This window comes from Thermobia domestica, chromosome 9 (genome assembly GCF_964235325.1).
Source record: "Thermobia domestica chromosome 9, izTheDome1.hap1.1, whole genome shotgun sequence".
In the NCBI taxonomy this organism is placed as follows: Eukaryota; Metazoa; Arthropoda; class Insecta; order Zygentoma; family Lepismatidae; genus Thermobia; species Thermobia domestica.
In genome coordinates this window covers 103024286-103044445 of record NC_137462.1, presented here as the reverse complement: position 1 = coordinate 103044445, position 20160 = coordinate 103024286, and the positions used below count along the sequence as shown (strand labels likewise).

General features: G+C 34.4%; 1 protein-coding gene across 1 annotated transcript in view; it reads right to left on the bottom strand.

Annotated features, from left to right (window-relative positions):
* The window catches only part of LOC145694897 (interference hedgehog-like), a 193183-nt gene that overhangs the window by 49022 nt on the left and 124001 nt on the right, over positions 1-20160 (bottom strand). Inside the window, exons 4-5 of the mRNA XM_081771633.1 lie at positions 5143-5350; positions 505-714 (exon numbers count right to left, since the gene is read on the bottom strand). Coding sequence (XP_081627759.1) covers positions 505-714; positions 5143-5350 — 418 coding nt within the window. The remainder of the gene's footprint in view (positions 1-504; positions 715-5142; positions 5351-20160) is intronic.

The following is a 20160-nucleotide window of genomic DNA, read 5'->3' as shown; positions in this document are numbered from 1 at the left end:
CTGTGTTGGGTTATATGCGTAGGACCAAAATGGTGCGGCGTAGGATTGAAACGGCATAGGACCGAAAGCAGTTACCTGCGTGCTCTCGAAATAATAACAAACAAATTATCATATAATAATGCAATATTAAGTAACCATCATTTTCTTGAAGACATATTGGGGAAAACCGCCTTACGATCGAAATGGTATAGAACTGAAACGGCATACAACCGAAACAAGTTTCTGAGCTGAAGTTTTCGCCGTATGTCGGTTGAGAGGCTTTCGAACTTACGACTCTTCGGTCGTACGCCGCATTCCCGTCTGTACTGACAGACGGACACAGCCGCTTTATAAGTCTTCCCATAACATGGCACAGTTTAAAAATCTATAAAACAATACTATGTACCTGAAACTGGAATACTATGTACCTGTTCTTTTATTGTAGGATTGCAATTTTTTTCTTAAATTATTATTATTATTATTATTATTATTATTATTATTTTTTTTTTAAAGACGCAAACTTACCTGAAAGCACGGTGTAGCTCCTAGTGGGTTCAGTAAGAAAATATGGCGCTTTCTTTGCAGTTGCTTGTATGACAGTCAATTGCATGTGATGCCTGGAAGTCACAACCTGACCAGTGATATGATTGCATGCCATACATGAATAGCTACCTGCGTCATTTGCAGTAACATTGTGTAAAATAAGACTGCCTGTAGACAACACTCTTGTCCAACCTACAAAATAATTTACAACAAAACAAAATTTTGTAATTTTTGTCATCTTTTTGCATTTTCAAAGATTAGTACAGAATGCTTAGTAAAACTGTTTAATTGCTCAATTAATAATAGTAACTATATTTATAACTATCAAACCCTTGACTCAGATCCAGAACGTTATCCGGCGCAAGAAAAAATTCACCATTTGTTTCTAGCCTATGCTAATCCAATCAGCATCATTATAACTCTCCCCCTTTCTCTCTCTCCTCTCCAAGATCCACCTTTGTGTTGTTGTTGTTGTTTTGGTGTACTGAAAGGCCTTCCTCTTCGAACTCTATATATTTCCATGCGAAATACATGTTTTGATAGTAATCCTTAAAATTTGTGTAGGTTTTGAGAATCCTTTTATTATGCGCATATAAACACCCTGTGTTAAGATCACTACAAAAAATTCACGCAACTAGAGGGGTATGCAAGGGGAGGTTTCGGAATTTTAACCCCTCCCCTTTGAGCAGGGTATTATGTAACGATAAACATTTATCATATATGTATAACAGGCTTGTAGGAAAAGCATCCGATCTTTGTTTCTGGGAAAACTACATGATACAGATTGGTAAGATTTTGCGCGGTAGAAAAGGGTCTATGATGCCTTTATCCTGCATGTGGCATAATTTTCACATGTATCTTTTTCGGGGTGAAGAAGTGGTTATGTTGGGTGTTCCTGTGTGGTCTCGGCGCGGATCTGAAATGATGAAGTTGTTTGTGTAAGGATAGAACCCGAAAACCCACTCACAATCGACTCAGTGGATCGATCCGAGCTTGCCAAGGCCTGGCAAGGCTCGCAAAGACCTAGAAATGTTCGCCAGGTGCGTAGTAAAATCAAAGGAATGTTGATTTGTTCTTAGATTGTTATGACAATGTGCATCATGAGTACTCACAGAAAGGACACTCAGATACAAAGGACTTCTCTTTAGGTATTTTCCATCATGTACGTGACGCTGTTTGCCTGAGAAGACCAGACCTGAGGATCTCAAAGCCCAGAAGACTACAACAGGATAGTAATTCAATTCATGTGACTCATGTGATCGCCTTTCTCGGAATAGTACAGCATTTGGATGGTTTGTCAGGATCTCAAAAATCAAAAGGTACCAGAAAAAACTCGCTTTCGCATCCGAGAGGTCTACCGCAACGCGACGGTTGCTCTCATAGCATTTCCTCAGGATGGGATGCAGGATTTTTCGAGCAGTGGAAAGACCTCCGAACTATGTGTCTGAAAATAGGAAGGAACTAGTTTGAAGGAGATTAGGACGATAGAAACGCCAGGCGAGTGTATTGTTTCCCAAACAATAGTTAGATATTTCTCCGACAGGTATCGTACAAACACCAGAAATTATATGAAGTTGGGAGCTTGAACCTCCCATGACTTACTTTGCGGACGCCCTACACAGACCTACGAAAATAAACTTTACATTGTCGAAATTATAAAATCAATGTTACTGTTTACAATTTATTATAAAGAACAATCAAAAAGCATTCTACCAGTATTTCTACCATAAAAACATATTATGCAATTTATAACCGCCCTTCAAGAATTTTAGTGCCCTACATTTTGGAGGAAAAGAGGGCGCTTACGAGTAAATACGTATGTGATAATATGAAAAGATATTAAAGCAGGGATACCTATCCCCGGCTTTCGTCCAAAACGCGCCCCCAACTGTAAATCATTTTGGAATTCCACCCCTCCCAAAAAGCAATACTACTTTTAAACATACTCAAAACTTTCCATACCCCTGAATATGGCTTTGGTTATAACGTGATAACGTACATACTTTACGAACAAAATAATAGTTGCAAACTAGTTTAAATTTCAACTATTCTTTCTTAACCCCTTTTAATTCCATTTACGTACTTTGTGTTACGACCACCCATACTCTTCATGTTGTAAGCATTCCGGGTTAACATATATTTATGATAAAACGTTTCACTGAATGAAAGAAAATATTTTTCTCAATCATTTCTATGACATTTATAGGCTGTCTTTATCAAGTGCAAAATAAAATACAAGAAGGAAAATTTCTTATCACTTTAAACCTAATTTTCTTGTCCTTTCTTCCATGACAGTGCTACTCTCTAATAAGTGGTTCCAGGTTCAATTGCCGAAAATAAGTATCGCGTTTTCCAATATCTATCTATTATAATGTATCCATCTGTTGTATTATCGTTTTGACTGATCAATTTAATTTAAAATCTTGGCAGCGCATAAGATTGTGACGTGAGGCGCCAGAAAGGAAGGATTTTGAAATTCGACGAAGGGAAGAAGGGAATAGTGTGGTAATTATTATCGTAAAATGTCCCTATCTTCGAATTTCTGAAAAGTAGAGATACGAAATTTGGTATTTAAACTTTTCATTTAAAATAATTAAAGACGTGTTCCAGTGGTTTTAGATATTTCCCCTACAAGGGAGAAATAAAAGCGGGAGTTTCTATTGTTAAAGATGGCCATATCTGAAAAATCCCTCATGGTTAGAGGCATAAAAATCGGTATTTAGCTTTTTGATTTAAAATAATTAAAGACGTCTTTCATTTCTTAGAAGGGAATTTAAAAAAGGGTGGAGGTTACACTTGTTATAATAAGATAGCTGTATCTCGAAATCCTTTAAGATGAGAGACATGTTAGAGATATGAAAGGTGCGAGTCTGTAGGCCGATTAAATGTGGGGCTCTGGGGAACGAAGTCCCTAGCTAGCCGAATTCTAGTATTAAAAGTGATAAAGATCATACCTCTGTATTAATCATGAACAAGAGACTCTATAGGAAACCAGAATGTCTATATCAGGAATATTAATTGGCATATAGTATGTTTAGAAATTATATTATCGAACTCTGGGAGGTAATTTTTTATATCAAACAAAAGAAAAAAATGTTCTAATAAACATCGGTTGAGAAACACCTCCTTTCAAAGTTATAAACAACCGAAAATGCGAAATGTCAAGTTTTAAAACACCCTGGCTTGAAAACCATGAAACATATCGCAAACTGCTTATGGAATTACACAGAAATTGGTATGCACTCTATCTATATATCCATGTTTTACAATCCTCCGGTACTGACGAAACGAATTCTATAAAGTAAATTGGAGTACGGAGATATAATTTTAAATACAAATTGAAACCCCCTCTGGAGCCTTCCTTAGTAAAGTTCTCTAGTCGCTCTTCCATCCTTACTGATTCATCCGCGAAGAGAGATAGCGCGTGTGCGTTTGGTACACGTGGTCTCGGGTTCGATTCTCTGTGAGACAGTACAATCAATTTAATTTCATAATCACTCACTTTTATTAACCATCCGTCTCCTATAGCCCAAAGAGAATAATTCTGGGATGTTAAACTTAAAAAAAAAAAAAAAAAATCATTTTATTTCATACACTGAGAAGTTTACAGGGAGGAATATACGAGTACATAATAGTTGAGACTTTGTATGTATGTTTTATCTGTATTTAACTTGACTTTAAATCCATATGTTGATGTTTTGAAATACTATGACTGTTTTCATCGTCTGAGCTGTTACAACTCTCAACTCAGTTTTATAAAAGTTGAATGAACACCAAAAAAACTCTCATTCATTCAAGTTTAATTGATGTTCAAATTCTTGTCAGTTTATACAAAATCAAAACAAAAGAATAATACTGAAGAATATTCACACAGATAACGTTCATAGATATATTTTTACTGTGAATGACGATTGAGGTCAGTAAAATATTTTTAAAATTATGTCATTTTTGAAATTAATTTGACTCGACCACTGCACCTAAATTTAATCAGAAAGCGAAGAAAAAACATTCGAAATAATACTTAAAGATTGGAAACATTCTGAAAGGCTTTAGTGTGCATAGCTGGCTTGAAATGAACATTAACTTATTGCTGGACTAGTATGTATAAGAAAGTATGTTTATAGTTCTACGATTACATTTATAATTTACATTTTTTTTTTTTTTTTTTTTTTACATAAAATTATTTATCTAAAGATGGATTTACGAATATTGAAACAAATAGATGAAAGAAGTGTTTTACTGTTGCGTTAATGTTGCTTTCTTGACACGTAAATACTGTATATACTTAAAAGTCACACAGGTTTGAAAATAAAAGTTCTCGAATCACGTAAATGTGACAAAAAAATCACGAACAAATTCAAACTGATGTAAGTAAGTACTACACATCAAATTAAAAAAAAAAAATGTTATGAAGATATAAAACATTAAACAAATGTTATTTTCACACATGACTTCCAACCGGGTGTCGAATCTGAAATTCGTATATAAAGGAAACATGTAACAATCCATTCGAGTTGAATAATTCAATAAAATAACAATACCAGCTATGACTCTAGCACGCATAACTTACTGTTTTTGAAAAAAAAAAAAAAAAAAAAAATAGATAAACATATGCCTTACCTGGCGATAAGTGTAATGGAAGCTCATCCTTCAGGTACTGAAGTAAAGCAGGGGGATTACTGTTGGGAGATTCACACCGTAACGCAACAGTAGTCCCTTCAACTGCTTCGTAATATACATCTGGCTGTGGTGGAAATTCACTTATTTCCGCAATGCTTAGTCGAGCCGGAGGGGAAGTAAGTGCCACAGCACCGAACCAGAATACGCACTGAAAGGAAGAAAAACAAATACAATCATATTAACATACAATCTCACTTTATTTTTTACTAATAAAAAAATGAGTTTGGATTAATTTAGATACATAAATTACACACTGAAATTCTAACAAGATAATAATCAATCATGAAGATATGCATATTAAAAGAGATCAGGAATTTTCTTTGTATTTACCAAATATTTTAGAAGTATATCTTCACTTGTTTTTAGTACTAATAACTTGTGAAGCTGGAAGAACTGTGATTGTGTCATCCATTGATACTTTACAGTCATCTTTATCGTTCTTCACAAAACACATCCCTCTCGCTACTTACACACTTAAGCCTTACTTCAAATTTGTCTTTAAAGAGGAACGTTATAATCTGACAGGCATAATTGCGTACATTCTTCTTTTCTTAAAATTTGGCAATTATGAAAGTCTGAACACCTAATAATAATGTATGATCGTTTACTTTATTTATACACCGAGCGCGATTCCATAAGCAAAGTGTTTTTGGTCTAATGATATGTATGTAAAATATAACCATATGTAATATATGATGCCCATTCCATATTTTCCACTAGATCTCTTTAATATTAATGTCCATCTTTAGCTTCCTGAAGAGCTTTCTCCAAATTTTCAGCCACATAGTTCTTGTAATTTCGAGTAGCACATAGTCTTAATCTGCTACCGGCCATATCCAAAGTTACTTTTCTTCTACCCAAGAATAATAAACGTTTATTTTCATTACTTCATCATCTTAACCTCAAACTGAAACTTTCTACAACTAATAAGAACATATTCCCTATGATTAGTAAAGAAGAAGCAAATTCAATGTTGAACTGTAATAGAAATATTCGTACCTTCAATGGGCGATCGAAAAAGCAATAAATTAGCACGATAATATTAATTTTCTGTACAGCATCAAAAAACGAAATTAACAAGGACTGAAACACACTTTGTAATTACCCTTGCATACACACTTGCACAAAAAAGAAGAAAAAAAAAAAAACTACACTGTTCGGAAATGAGGGGAAATTTGAATATGCCACGTAATGTCCAACTTTGCCCCATTTTTACAGCGAAATGAAATGAAAAATAATTTTAGGTATCATTTAAGTATACTATTAGCATCCTGGAAACAAAATACATAAACCATCCCATGATGAATAGTTTGTAGCAAATATCATTGCTTCAAATGTTCCTGTTCCAATCCTTATTGGGGACTTCAATGTATTGTGAACATTTCTTTTATGGATACAATTATGCTTGCCGATAACATGCCGAAAGAAATATATAATTAAAAAGAGAGGCAAGATATGAAATTTCGTATTTTAGAGCTGCAATGGGAACAAGGATATTTATGTTTCATACTATGTAGAATCGAAATAGCGACTTTTCGACTTTTTGATTTTCATATTTTATATTTAACAAAAAAAAAAAAAAAAAAAAAAGTTTCGTAAAAATCTTCATATGTATGTCTAAAGTGAATTTCTAACTTCTTGAATGAAATGAATCAGCTTCAAGATTAGGCGCACTTTTCCTCCCCATGTAAAAAATGCTTTTTTTTAACAAGTTTCTGACTGAAGTCCAATAAGCATCTGTACATCCACTCTCTTCTTACATCATTGTTTAAACTCACTTAAACGGATTGCATTAGTAGTGGTTTCGTGCGCGTAGTGCAGAGTATATTGATTGTTGATTTTGAATTTGAAAAGATGTAAGAACATTGAAACATGCCTAAAGCTAAAGCTTAACTTCGTGACTGGGTATCTGAATTCAAGTGCTTTACAACAGATGAAAAAGTTATCTAATGCATATATTACAATAAAAATGAAACTAAAATGTATGATTTGTCACTTATATTAGACTTAAAGATTGTATTATTCATTCCACGTAAGTCGATAGGCAATCAAAATAACTCTATTTTCCCCCTCCCTCTATTTGCCATTGCAAACGAGGAAAACAATTTGCTGATCATATCAGGGATGGAAGCTCTTTTTTAAAGATTAAAAAAAAAAATCGCATTTATTTAATTTCCATCCTGTCATTGCATTTTTCAGTCACTAGCAACAATAACAATACTAGGTAGTATTACACATTTAATCTTCAGAAGTATTGATAGTTATTTTTGTATTCAAGATTTGGTTTTACTGTATTTTTGAATGGAATTACTAGAAATAAGCATTCGATAGTCACGAAGTTAATTTTAGGAATTCTTTCATCTCAGGGTTGGCGAGGTAGGGTTGAGATAAAGTAATCATGCAGAGATTCTATCTTCGTTTAAAATTTCAAAGATGGTAATCGAATGTATAAAGTATTGATATACCGGTATGCAAAATATATTAATTTAGTGTTATAAATATTAAATATGGTGTCGTGTGTAATACATATGTATTACTAATAGAGTACATTTATTTGTAGCATCTTTAGTCTTTAGCGAAGTCACCAGAATTCATGATGTAACATTTTCACATTTTTTAAACTTGTGAAAAGGGTCGCATGAGACACGTTTTCTTCTATTTGGTTGGTGTGAATAAAATATTTGTTTCACGTATGATGGGAAACTCATCTCAGCAATACAACCCACGGACGGACTAAAGTAATGCTTCTAACGTCACAAATTCTTTACATGTCCAGCAAAACGGCTGGGGTACCCAGACAAACAAGGAATAGTGAGTTCTTGAACAAAGTCGTATGAAAGTGCACCGCAGAGAACACAGAACTGCGAGTGAGGTTTCTTTACGACTTGAAACTGGAAGATTCAGTATGGCGATAAACATTCTATACAGCAAAAATTAACAGTGCATTTGGGTCAGGAATGGCGAACGATCTTATCATTCGCCGTTTGTCAAATTTCGTTTCGCTGACACAGCGTTGCAAAATGAGATCCGTGGGCACCGACCAATATTTTGTTTGGATAAATTTTTGAGGAACATTATGGAAGTGAACCCTCAAAAAAAAGTGTTTGTGTCGTTTAGATGAACTAGATATACACCATGCCACTGTCGTTTGGCGGCTCCGTGCAATCGGAAAAGTGAAAAAGTTGGATTCGTGGCTGCTATATGAGTTGATACCGGCTAACAAGAATCACCGTGTTCAGGTGTGCAGCTTTCTGAGTGTAAGGAACAACCAAGAAATTTTCTACGTCGTATTGTCACTCTTAACGAAAAATGGATCTGCTTCGACTATCGTGAACAGTCAGGACTGTGGTTGATCAAAGTTTCCAAAACTCTTAAATGATGTGATCATTGGGTGATTTATGTCAAGGTTGATTCATCATGTCTTTCTCCGTCAAAGCGAAAACATTCCTACATCATATTGTCACTTTTGATGAAAAATAAATCCGCTACGAGTATCATAAACAGTCAGAACAGTGGCTGATCAAAGTTTCCAAAACTCTTAAATGATGTGATCATTGGGTGATTTATGTTCGGGTTGATTCAATATTGTCTTTCTCCTTCAAAGCGAAAAGATCACTGCGGTTTGTTACAGTGCTAAACCCCGCGAAATGAACAGCAACATTGCCTTCAAGCACATGGTGTGACGTTGCATGATAGTGCATGTGCAAATGTCGCTCAAAGGACGTTGCAGACTCTACATGAATTGCAGTGTGAAACTCTTTCTCATCCACCGTATTCTCTTAATGACTCTCCCATTGACTGTTATCTCTTCCGGCATTTCGAGCACTTCTTGGGAGGGGAAAACCTTCCCTGATAATCGGGCGGTGTAATACGACTCCAGACTTCTTTCACCACACATTTTTGCGTCTGTAGTTTTTGATTAACCTTGTATTGTAGTTTTCATTTCTTTGGCCTTTGGAAATTACTTTTACAAAGTTTTATTGCTGAAATAAATCATCTAAACCTACGCGTAACATATTTCAAAAAGGTCACTGGATACATGGCATATAAATGTAAGATTATATATATTAATATTTGATCTAAAATTATATCAGTAAACTTCTATTTTTCATATTTTGGACTTTTAATTTTCATTCTTATATTTTCTCCATATTTTGCTTCTTTTTAATTATATCACATAGGCGATATATTCCACAGTGTTACGCAACGGTCCATCAAATCACATATGATTAAAAGATTGGTCCGCTAAATTTCTGATATTAGCTGTACTTACCATAATAATTTCTGTCCAACTTCTTTTACAAAATTAAACGTTTAGTAAGGAAATTCATATTTTATCATCATAGTACAGTCACTGAATACTACAATTCAGTAAAAGGAATTCACATGTCTAGACGGATATACTGGTTTAGATGTATGTATAGCAAATTAATGTTTTTACGAACAGCAAGCTTTAAATATGATTATATATGGGAATCTGTCTGAAAAGCTTATTATATTAAGCAAAAATTGATGTAAATATAAGAGATGTGTGTAAATATTTAAATGCTTTTCGATTTACTTAACAAGATAATTAAAAAAATGATCAAACATAATAACGGGTATAATAAAGTGGTTATTATAATTACTATTTATTTATGGATCAAATCAACAAAGTGAATGAATCAAAATACAGTCCAAAATTAATCTAAATCCTGAGATATCTTACGATATATTTTTGATTATATGAGTACCTTTTATGGCTACAACACAACGGTACCTAACCAAATAATAATAATAATAATAATAATAATAATAATAATAATAATAATAATAATAATAATAATAATAATAATAATAATAATAATAATGATGATGATGAGGTACGTTCGTTTTAAAATCAAAATCTTTTGTAAAATTTGCTTTCTTTCTAATAACGAAACTTAGTTCTTTTCGGGACTGAAGAAATATATGAATGAATTTCCATTATTCAAAGATAATTAATTCGTGAAAGAAAGTACATGGTAGATGAAGAGATTTTGTAGAAGCTAAATGTCATGTGCACATTTTCTTTTATCCCTCCGATATTCTGCACTTAACATCAAATTATCTCGTGTTGTCGGCTTGTTTCTTATTCTTCTGCCGTATATCTTATTAGATGTCACTGTTACTGGCAAGTGGATCTCATTTGTATTACTAATAGGCAGAATTCAGCTGCTCAACATGACAATGACTGGAATCTGATACAAGAACCTGACATGAAAATGGAGGTGCCGACGTATAACTACACATGAATGTAAATTAAAGTTGTAAGGCAGCACGAACATCGAGTAACTATAAATATCTACCGCATATGGTAATACAAGGAATGCAAGTGACGTTTAATTTTCATCAAAAATTATTTGGAACGGAAAATAAATGGGAAAAACTTCAGTTACTATTCCTTTTACATTAAAAAAATGAATTTCTAATCAGAACTTCCCGCCGCTAATAGTAAAATTAGGCTATAAGCAGTCTTAATGGTTTTGGTTTCCAGTCCCCAGGATTTTTCGCAGGAAGATGCAAAGGTTGTACTCCACTGTTTTTTAAAAATTATTTTATGGTCTTTTGGCGGGAAGGAAAAATACGTGCAGAGAATCCAGAGGCTGATTTGTATTGTACCATCTCGGCATTCACGGCATAGCTTTCAGTAGAAAAAAAAAAATTGCTTTTATATTTTGGTAACCAATTAGTATCATAAAACAGGTATTTTTAAAACTGAAGTTGGAAACGTAAAGAAATAAAGAAAATATTGGACAATTAAATTTTTAAAAAAATATTGCACGTGTCCGGAAAATTGAAATTGTTGATTTACTTGAATTTCCGAGAGGAAGCATGCCACACTTTTGAGCAGTTCAATCGATTTAGTGATTCTACAGAGATAGACAGTTTAAGTATTCAGCATGTACTTCAGTGATACTCCCTAAAACTTCACACCGGGAAAAACATTGTCAGATATTTTCGTAAGTATGCTTCTCAAACCTACTTAGCTAGTTTTATTGTTACTGTTTTAAACAGGGTTGGCAAAAACTATGTTTTTTATTGAAAAAAATCTTCTTTTGTTTAAACCCGTTTTTCTGGTTTAAACCAGACTTTTTGTTGTTGTTTGTTTGTTTAAATAATTTGCTATATGTAGCCTATTTATATTATATATGGACAGAAATAGGTTATTCGCCTTCGTGTTATTACGCAACAACGGGGTTATGCTGGAAGCGGTCACATAAGCTTAAAGCGGAATCCAAACCGCTTCTCGGCTTACATTCGAGAGAAATTGTTCTCCATTTGGACTCGAAACCAGGACTAATTGGCCACAAATACGGTAAGTCTGCCGACTCACTCACGAAGGACTCCTGATAAAAATACGTTGTACTGATCTTTACATATTTGTTAATATAATTGTCAAGAGTCACTTCAGAAGGACAAAAATAAATAAATAAATAAATAAAAATAAATAAACAACTGCACAAATGAAACCATTATACAGAATTATATATAAATCAGGAAACTCCCGCCTTAGCTATTGGCAAAATCCTGTTATTACTTTAAATGCAAAGTATTCCCGTTATTGTTTGGCATATAAAATTTTATGGTCAACGTATCATAATCAGTACGCTAAAACTGAGGTATTAAATTACAAATTGAGTATGTAGATATCATTCAATTAAATTAAAACTTGAAGTCCAATCCAACCTAATGTTGGATGCTACGTATGCAGTCGATAAATTTCTATCAATATATTTAAGCAACCTCGGTTTCTTTATAAAACAACAGGCATTCAGGCAAGCAGAAATATACAATTTTGTTTCGTTGTTTATGTTTAGGCTTAACGTCCTCATGTAACACCTTGGTTATTAAGGAGAAGACTTTCGCTTAAAGTAACATCTGAACCGCTACTAGGTTTACACTTGAAAAAAGGGTTGTGGTTCGACCGAGAATTGAACATGGGACGCCTTGATTAAAAGGTGAAAAGGAGATAAAACTAATGCAGATCGTTTGATATGTGGAAACGTCACGATTTAAATCATTTTTTCGATTTTTCTTTCTTTCTTTCTTTTTTTTTTAAAAAAAGACAGCTGGTTTAAATCAAGGTTTAAATCATGGTTTAAACCAGCCAACCCTGGTTTTAAATAAGCTAAACATGGCATGAAATAATAACTTTGGAATTATTTTGAGAGAATAAATGTGACAGAATCACCACATTTACATATTACTTTTATGAGTATACAGTACAGGGTATATTTATATATAGGGAGTGAGCCCACTTTATAGATCTGTTCCGAGCCCCAACGACTCGAACTATGAGTTTGTTTTCGTATTTCTAATATTGCAGGTATTTTCTCTTTCCACGCTTAGGATTCCCGAGTAGCTAATTGTTTAACACACGTTCTCTTTAGTTTCAGTTTCAGTATCCGGTAGAGGAAGATATGATTCAAATCTCACATTAAAATTTAAATCTGTATCACATAACCTCGGCGCTGAAAAGATTCCCCGACCAAATAAACATTGTTTCGCCTTATTACCTAATCAATTAATACGAAAAAAAAAAATGAAATGTTAAGTTAAGAAACATTCACATGGCACGAAACAGTGTAATCTGTTATATTTACAGTACATAAATAACAATTTCTTAGGTAACGAACGACATCTGTTCTAGTGCCATAAGAATTCGTTTTTATAATTAATATTATTATCGATTTTCTCGTAAACTAAGCATGTGAATTTACCCACAAGCATATTATTTTCTTCAGCTCACGAAAAGGAAGAATGTGAACTATCGACTGATATCTGTCTTATCCTTGAACAATGTTTTAATTCAACTGAAGCTAAAATGGAGGAGTTAATTATACTTTTAGCTTATATCTCAATAACCATGTATCATTTATTGTCGTCGTGCTTGTGTCAAAATGAAGAGCTTAATGCGGATATATTTCAGTATCAGCTTCTCTTCAATATATAGCATGATTCTTATACGAAATAATTGTTTTAGGTTAAAAAAAAAAAAAAAAAAAAAAAAGTTTCCCTCCCTTTTTCCCAAAGCAACGACGGAGCTTTTATGCTCATGAATACCATATTGTTCAGCTCAATACGTGCTATTGACTAATATATGTCTTATTTTTGGACACTCTCTCCCCCTGTTAAACGCTACTAACTTTGTAGAATTTGGCCTATTGTATATCTATGGAAGTATAACGTTTGGTGTTACACTTGAAATATACGATATGATAAAATGTATGTTAGAACAGACGGAGAGAGGGGGGGAGGGGAAGAAGATATAATTGATAGACGATATTAAATAGAAGTGACCTCCCAGTGACGGCAGAATCTTATGATGATGAATATAGTTCATTTCCAAACACAAACTACATTATTTAGTATAAACAGTTGATTTAATGTAACCACCATCAGAAAAATTTAGGAAATGTACGAAAAACGTTTTCAGATTTTGCATTTTTCAAAGAGTATAGAAATTATCAGCACTCTATATATTACTAAACGCATTATCAACATTTCAAGTCCACGAAACATCTTTTGGATGTCCTGCAGATCCCATACTTATCCCGAGACATTCAAGCTCAAAGAAGAAACTTTAAGAATAATTAAAAAAAAGTATTCACGAGATTTATCTTGGACTTTAACAGGATGTATGTCACGGAATAATATTTGAAAGTCCAAATATCATCCTTTGATTACCCAACGAAGAGCCCAGAAATGTTGCACATAAATCTCACAATAAGTTCCGTTTCCGGGACATAAGTGGACATCTCTGCTATGGGGGATAGTATTGAATGTTGATAAACACAACAGATCATCGTTTCCAACGGTATCACAGAGTAATTATTTTATTATAAAAGAATCACGGACAAAGTATTATGCTACAATTGGAGCAAAATGTCTAGTTTTTGAAATTTCTGTTTCATACTTTTAAAAAATTCATTACATTATATTATTATTATTATTATGAATTTACTCTGATAGAGAACTGATTGATTGAAGTTTTTCAGAACCTAGTTTTCATTTGAAGCAAAGTATTCCTACTAGGGCTCAAATCTGGGACCATACGAGTTAGTTATTTAACCACTAGAAGACATTACTCAGTTACCAAAGGCATGCTACAAATAATTATTTTGCAGAACAATGGAGTGTATACATTAATAGCTGTAAAAGAAGAAATCGTTTCATTCATTTCCGTCATTCTTCATCTGTAAAATAGTACACAACTGTCCTTCTAAACTCTGTCACTGATTAAGACGGAGTAAGAAGAATTCAGTTTTTTTTTTTTTTTCCTTTCTAAGTTAATTGAAAAACTTGTTAGTCAAGGATAACTGTCATTCGTATTGATTCAATAGTCACGGCACTGCATCGGAAATTCCCAAAGTGTTTGCATACAATCCTTATATTGCTTTTGTTTCTTATCCGAAAAGGATACGATTGTTCGACTCAAAGAGAGAGAGGTATTTTATCATTAAAACTAGTCATGCAGTATTTGTTTTAAAAAATGAGAAAATATTCCCTGGAAAGTAACGTTGGCTGAAATGATGGAAATTACTTAAAGAGTGTGAAATTATTTTCTAACGCAGAAGGTTGCTTAACAGAAGAATATGAGTAAGTAATTATATAGGTGTGTCAACAACAAGGTCTATTTGCACCCGTTCAGAACCATAATTAGGGTGGATATAATTTTAACAGCTAAAAACGGGGCAACTAAGTTCGGAATATAAACGAACACAACAGTAAAACCATAAATCATATTCATAAGCAAGATTTTTGGCTAACAAAAACTCAAAACTCGTTACACCACGGAGGAATAAAACTATATAATAAACTACCAAAATCTGTGAAACAAATACCAAATTCGCAGTTTAAAATTCATTTCCAATTATTGTAACATAATCACCTATTTTGCAGCATAGAGGAGAAGTTTAATCAGACTTTCTAACAAAACAAAATTAAAATTTACTTTCTGTGTCGCACAAATATATATTACGGCAGTTATTGAAACGTTTTGCATTGCGTGACGAAGATATGAACTCAAGAGTTCCTAAGACGGATAATTAATGGAATACATAAATTACTCCAATCGTACTTGCTTGAAATTCCTATTGTATTCAGTAAGTCAGGTTTACTAACTTGGGAGGTCCAATGTTGCCGTTTCATCAAGGTGTTCAAATAGGCGGGAGGTAGGGGGGTGAGCCAATTAATTCCGAGTGAATTAAGCATAAATTATTTATCAGAGTGTAGGAATGGCCATAGCTAGGGATCACTAATTTTAAAATATCCGCGTGTTCCCCTTCGTACACACGACTGGAAATAAATACAGGATTCCTGTTCCCGCACTTAAATTGCATAACAGACTGCTCGGGATGCACACGATCCTCAGAAGAAAAACCCCTTCTGTAGACAACGAACACTTCATTGCGTTTTACTGACTTTTGCCAGTGTTGCCAACACCCAACCAATACCCTCGCCTCGCCCACCAGATGCCAAACTAAAAGCGTCTCTCGCCATGGCCGCAAGGTCCGGGTTTGTTATTTGCTTGTGACAAAACAACACCAAGATAAAGCGAATCGAATAGCAAGAAAACCAAAAAGACTACAGTAAGTAAAATTAGTAATATCGTAAGGAAAGATACGAATAAAGATACCCATACACAAATTAAATCACATGCAGCAATTGGATGCGCTGTAAAAACCTCATGAGTCGAGGAATGAAATAGATTCATTGCCAAGTAGTGATCTCATTGAATGGGATGTCGTAATGCAGTCGAAGCCGAGCCAAAGCGAGTAAATCGACAATAATGCACCACAAAAGGTACAATTCGGAGCTGTAACCCCATGCAAAAGATATGTATGCGTGAGATGGCTATGTCCAACCCGCAATCGGGTTAGAAGTATTTGTTCTCCACGAGACGGTCGCAAACTAATGACAGTAATTTGTTGTCATGTTACATCCCAATCCAACTGTCATTGTTGCAAAAGACAAGAACTGAACACTGGGTAAGATCAGTGCAAGGCAGGGGTGTCAGGAGTTCAATGCCATGAAGAGCTGAATCTTTTGCTACAGAATCCCCCTGCTCATAACCAAAAATACCTACATGGCTGGGGATCCCACAAAATTGGAGAACGTAACCAGCAGCGAGTAGAGAATGGCGTTTCAAGACAATACGTTGAACTAGAAAGTGTTGCATGTAAGCATTGGTATGGATGGTAAGAGCACTTTTGAAGTCAACAGGATCACAATATGGGCAATAGTATGGGTCATAGGGCTTGGCTTGATGAATAGCATAAAGTTCAGCACTAAAGATGGAAGTAAAGAAAGGGAGCGGCCATGGCTAAGGGCAAACGCATAGCCAACAGAGCCATCTTGTTTCGAGCCATTCGTATAAAAAAAATGATAAAAGTCAGCATAGTGGTGTAACTCTTTACTGATATTGGTTATCAGTAGCGGTAGACTTACTAGAACTGAAATGATATATTAAGACAAACTGCCAAGGCAAAATAGTAGAACTCAAGAGATAGAAGTTCAGTATACAGCAATACCCTAATTCATCCACAAGGTCTAATGCACGAATCTTGAAAAGGTATAGAAACACGAGGCGTGCCGCATACTGACAACAGCGATCACTCGCTTAAAGGACAGAAGAAGAAGGGAAATCAGGAAGTGCTTTAAGACGTGCAAAATAACGGAGGATAAATATAGGGCGAGTACGGAAAGTACTTATAGACAAACTAATACCAAGATGATGGACCGTATCCAGCTCATGTAGAACAGACGGTCTAGCGAAAAGAGTAAATCACACAACCATAATCGAGATAAACAGATGGGAGTACGGTAAAGACGTAAGAGTATTGTACGATCTGTATCCCAGGAAAGATAAGAAAGAACTCTCAAGAGGTTTAGTGCTCTAAGGCAAATAGGCCTATATTTCAAGTACGTAAATGTTGAAACCAAGTAAGTTTGGCATCAAACTGCAAGCCAGCAAGTGAACGATAGGCATGTTCCGTCAAAATAAGGTCAGAATCGGAAACACAGGTACGTAACCGACAAAAATGGATACATTTTGTTTTGTCGACAGAAAAACGGAACCCAATTTTAATTGCCCACATGTAGAAATGATTCAGAAGAAGCTGGAATTGTCCGGTAGATGTGCGATGCTCATGGGAACGACAATAGATGGTAAGATCATCCATATAAAGGAGACTGCGAACAGGAATAATAATATAAGGCATAAGGCATTACAGTATTCACAGCCATAGCAAACAAGATCATACTTAAAACACTATCTTAAGGGATACAATTTTCTTGAAGGAAGTGACCAGAAAGGGTAGAGCAGCTCGTAATCCATAATATCGGTCGCCTGAAAACTGTTCAAAAAACAAGGCCATAAAACTGCGCAGTTCTCAAGAATGAAGTTGATGTACGATTCCAGGGCGCCAGGTAATACATAGGCGTGTTCGAGTTCGTACACGACAGCCAATAAATGTTCCCCATGACGAAAAACTCCCAAATGACAGTTTCAAGATGGACAAGATGATTAAGTCCAACGAAATTGACGGAATTCACATTGAAGGTTCAAGAGTAAAGAATTCCGTTCCAAGAACCAGATCAACTGAAGATTAACCAGCTTTTCAAAAACTTTGCAGACACAGTTCGTTAAGAGCAATAGACCTTAGCTGGAACTACAAGTTGAAACCTTACTAGGTTTTAAAAAGGAAGAAGATGATCCTCTCACTATCGAAAGGTGGCTATCAAGCCAGATATGATTAAATAAGTTCAACCATGAGAAGGTAGATGACGTAACATAGCATAATGGATGTAATCCGGATCTGGAGCAGTACTCGTAGTAGTTGAAAAGAACATAGTCTAGTTGTTTAGCAGTAAAAAGGCGATAATAGGGTTCCACCGTGCGTTCAGCTTGGTGTTTATAGCGAAGAAAGTTCCAAGAATAATTGACAGAGCTAGAGACAGAGTCAAAATAACTCATTGACTATTTGCTTTTGGTCAGTAACCAAATTGTCATCAACGAGGACAGCTGAGATTCATAGCAGTCCATCAGAGCCATGCAAATGGCGGATTGGGGACCAAACATCAGTCATCGAAACAGAGGTAGTTAATAAGAAGACATACTCATGCGAACATTGACGTTTAGCTTGTTTAGTCAGGTATCAGGCTCGAGTACGAAGCTGACGAAACTGCCCAATTATCATCAGTTGGAAAATGTGTAAATCGGCGAAGTGCATGACGCCGAAGAAAAACAGCAGGACGAATTTCAGGAGACCACTAAGGAACTCTGTGATGAAGTAGTCCACGAGAAGGAATAGAAAAATCAGCAGCTGCCAGCAAATTTTGCCGAACTGATGCAATACGCCTATCAATAGAGAAGTTGGAAAAGTTGTCAAAAGTAAATATTTGAATATTCTCCAACAATACTGCTTCTTCTGCACTAACTTCTTTTTGGTTACACCATATCATCATACATCACTTTTAGTTTTACTAAATATCAATTCAGACTTTTCTTGTGTCAATATAGGGACTTCTTTGTTGTGTATATATATATATATATATATATATATATATATATATATATATATATATATATATATATATATATATATATATATATATAGGGTTCACATTGAAATTTATATATTGATTTTTCTGACCCTTGACACTACGAAAAAACCATCATTTATAGATAGGTTTAATAAAAAATATATTTTTTTTAACTCGCTTCCATCATTCCCATAGCCGTCTAGCGCTCTCCTTTTCATTTAATTTTTGAAATACAGTATCGGCTTAATCTCTTACTGTAAATACTTAGTCTATTATCAGTCAAACTTTCTCTATTTGGAATATAATAAAACAATAGTGCCAAACAATAATCGTAAAGATTTCTTTAATAGATCGGCATTATGAAAAGAAACAATTAATATATATTATATTCTGGCCTATTTCTAGTTATCACAACCAACACACCTAACTTATTTTTCTTCTGCAGCATTAATTTGTTCATTTTCACAGCTTAAGTTTCAGTACCTTTCGTCGCACTTCAAGCTTCTTTATTTCTGAATCTGTTTTGATTTTTTGATGCGTAACTTCTGTAGGTTAAAAAAATCCTTAATAAAACAGATCTTCCTGACTTTCGATATATTTTGAAGCATTTCTCTAACATTCTCTGACTTTCAAGTTCAATGTAAACGCTGTATAAGCGCGAAAAATAAGACAACTTTGTTTTCAATACATAATTTATATACTCTCCTTTAGAGTATAAGACAGACTCAGACTCGTGGGCCGTGAAACTGAATTATTTACATACCTTTAAAAATCCACCACTAACTTTATTCTTATTATTACTATGAAGTATATGTCAACTATTTTTCCCAATTACCGTATTTTGTCGTGTATAATAAGCACACAATATTCAATATTTTTAAGGGGAAAATAAAGAAGCGCATTATATACGGGAAGTACTAATATTCTATCTATATAAATGTTTTTTCAGTTTTTATATTCTGTGCTTAAGCGTTAAAAGTGTGGTTCCAGAAAACAATAACGACATCCTTATACAAATTATCATTAATACCATGCAATATGAAACGGATTTGTTAAGCAATTGTTATTGATTAACTGTAAACAAACGAAGAGCGACGTATTGTTAACCGCAAAGTAAGCACTATGATTATTATGGGTGGTGCCTACTTTATTAAATAATACTCCATGAGCAGCGGGTAATTTCTTTACGTGCACTTTACGCGGGAACTAGCAATCTACATTAGCAGACATTTTAGGAAAGTTGTTGAAAAAATATTTGGAAAATGTCGGAACAGTTTTGGTATACGGAGAGTTTAAAGATGAAGGTTATTAAATATGTGCTAAAGGAAATGGCAATATAGCTGCCAAGAAACATTTTGCAGCTCTCGTCAGATTGTGAAGGCAACGGAA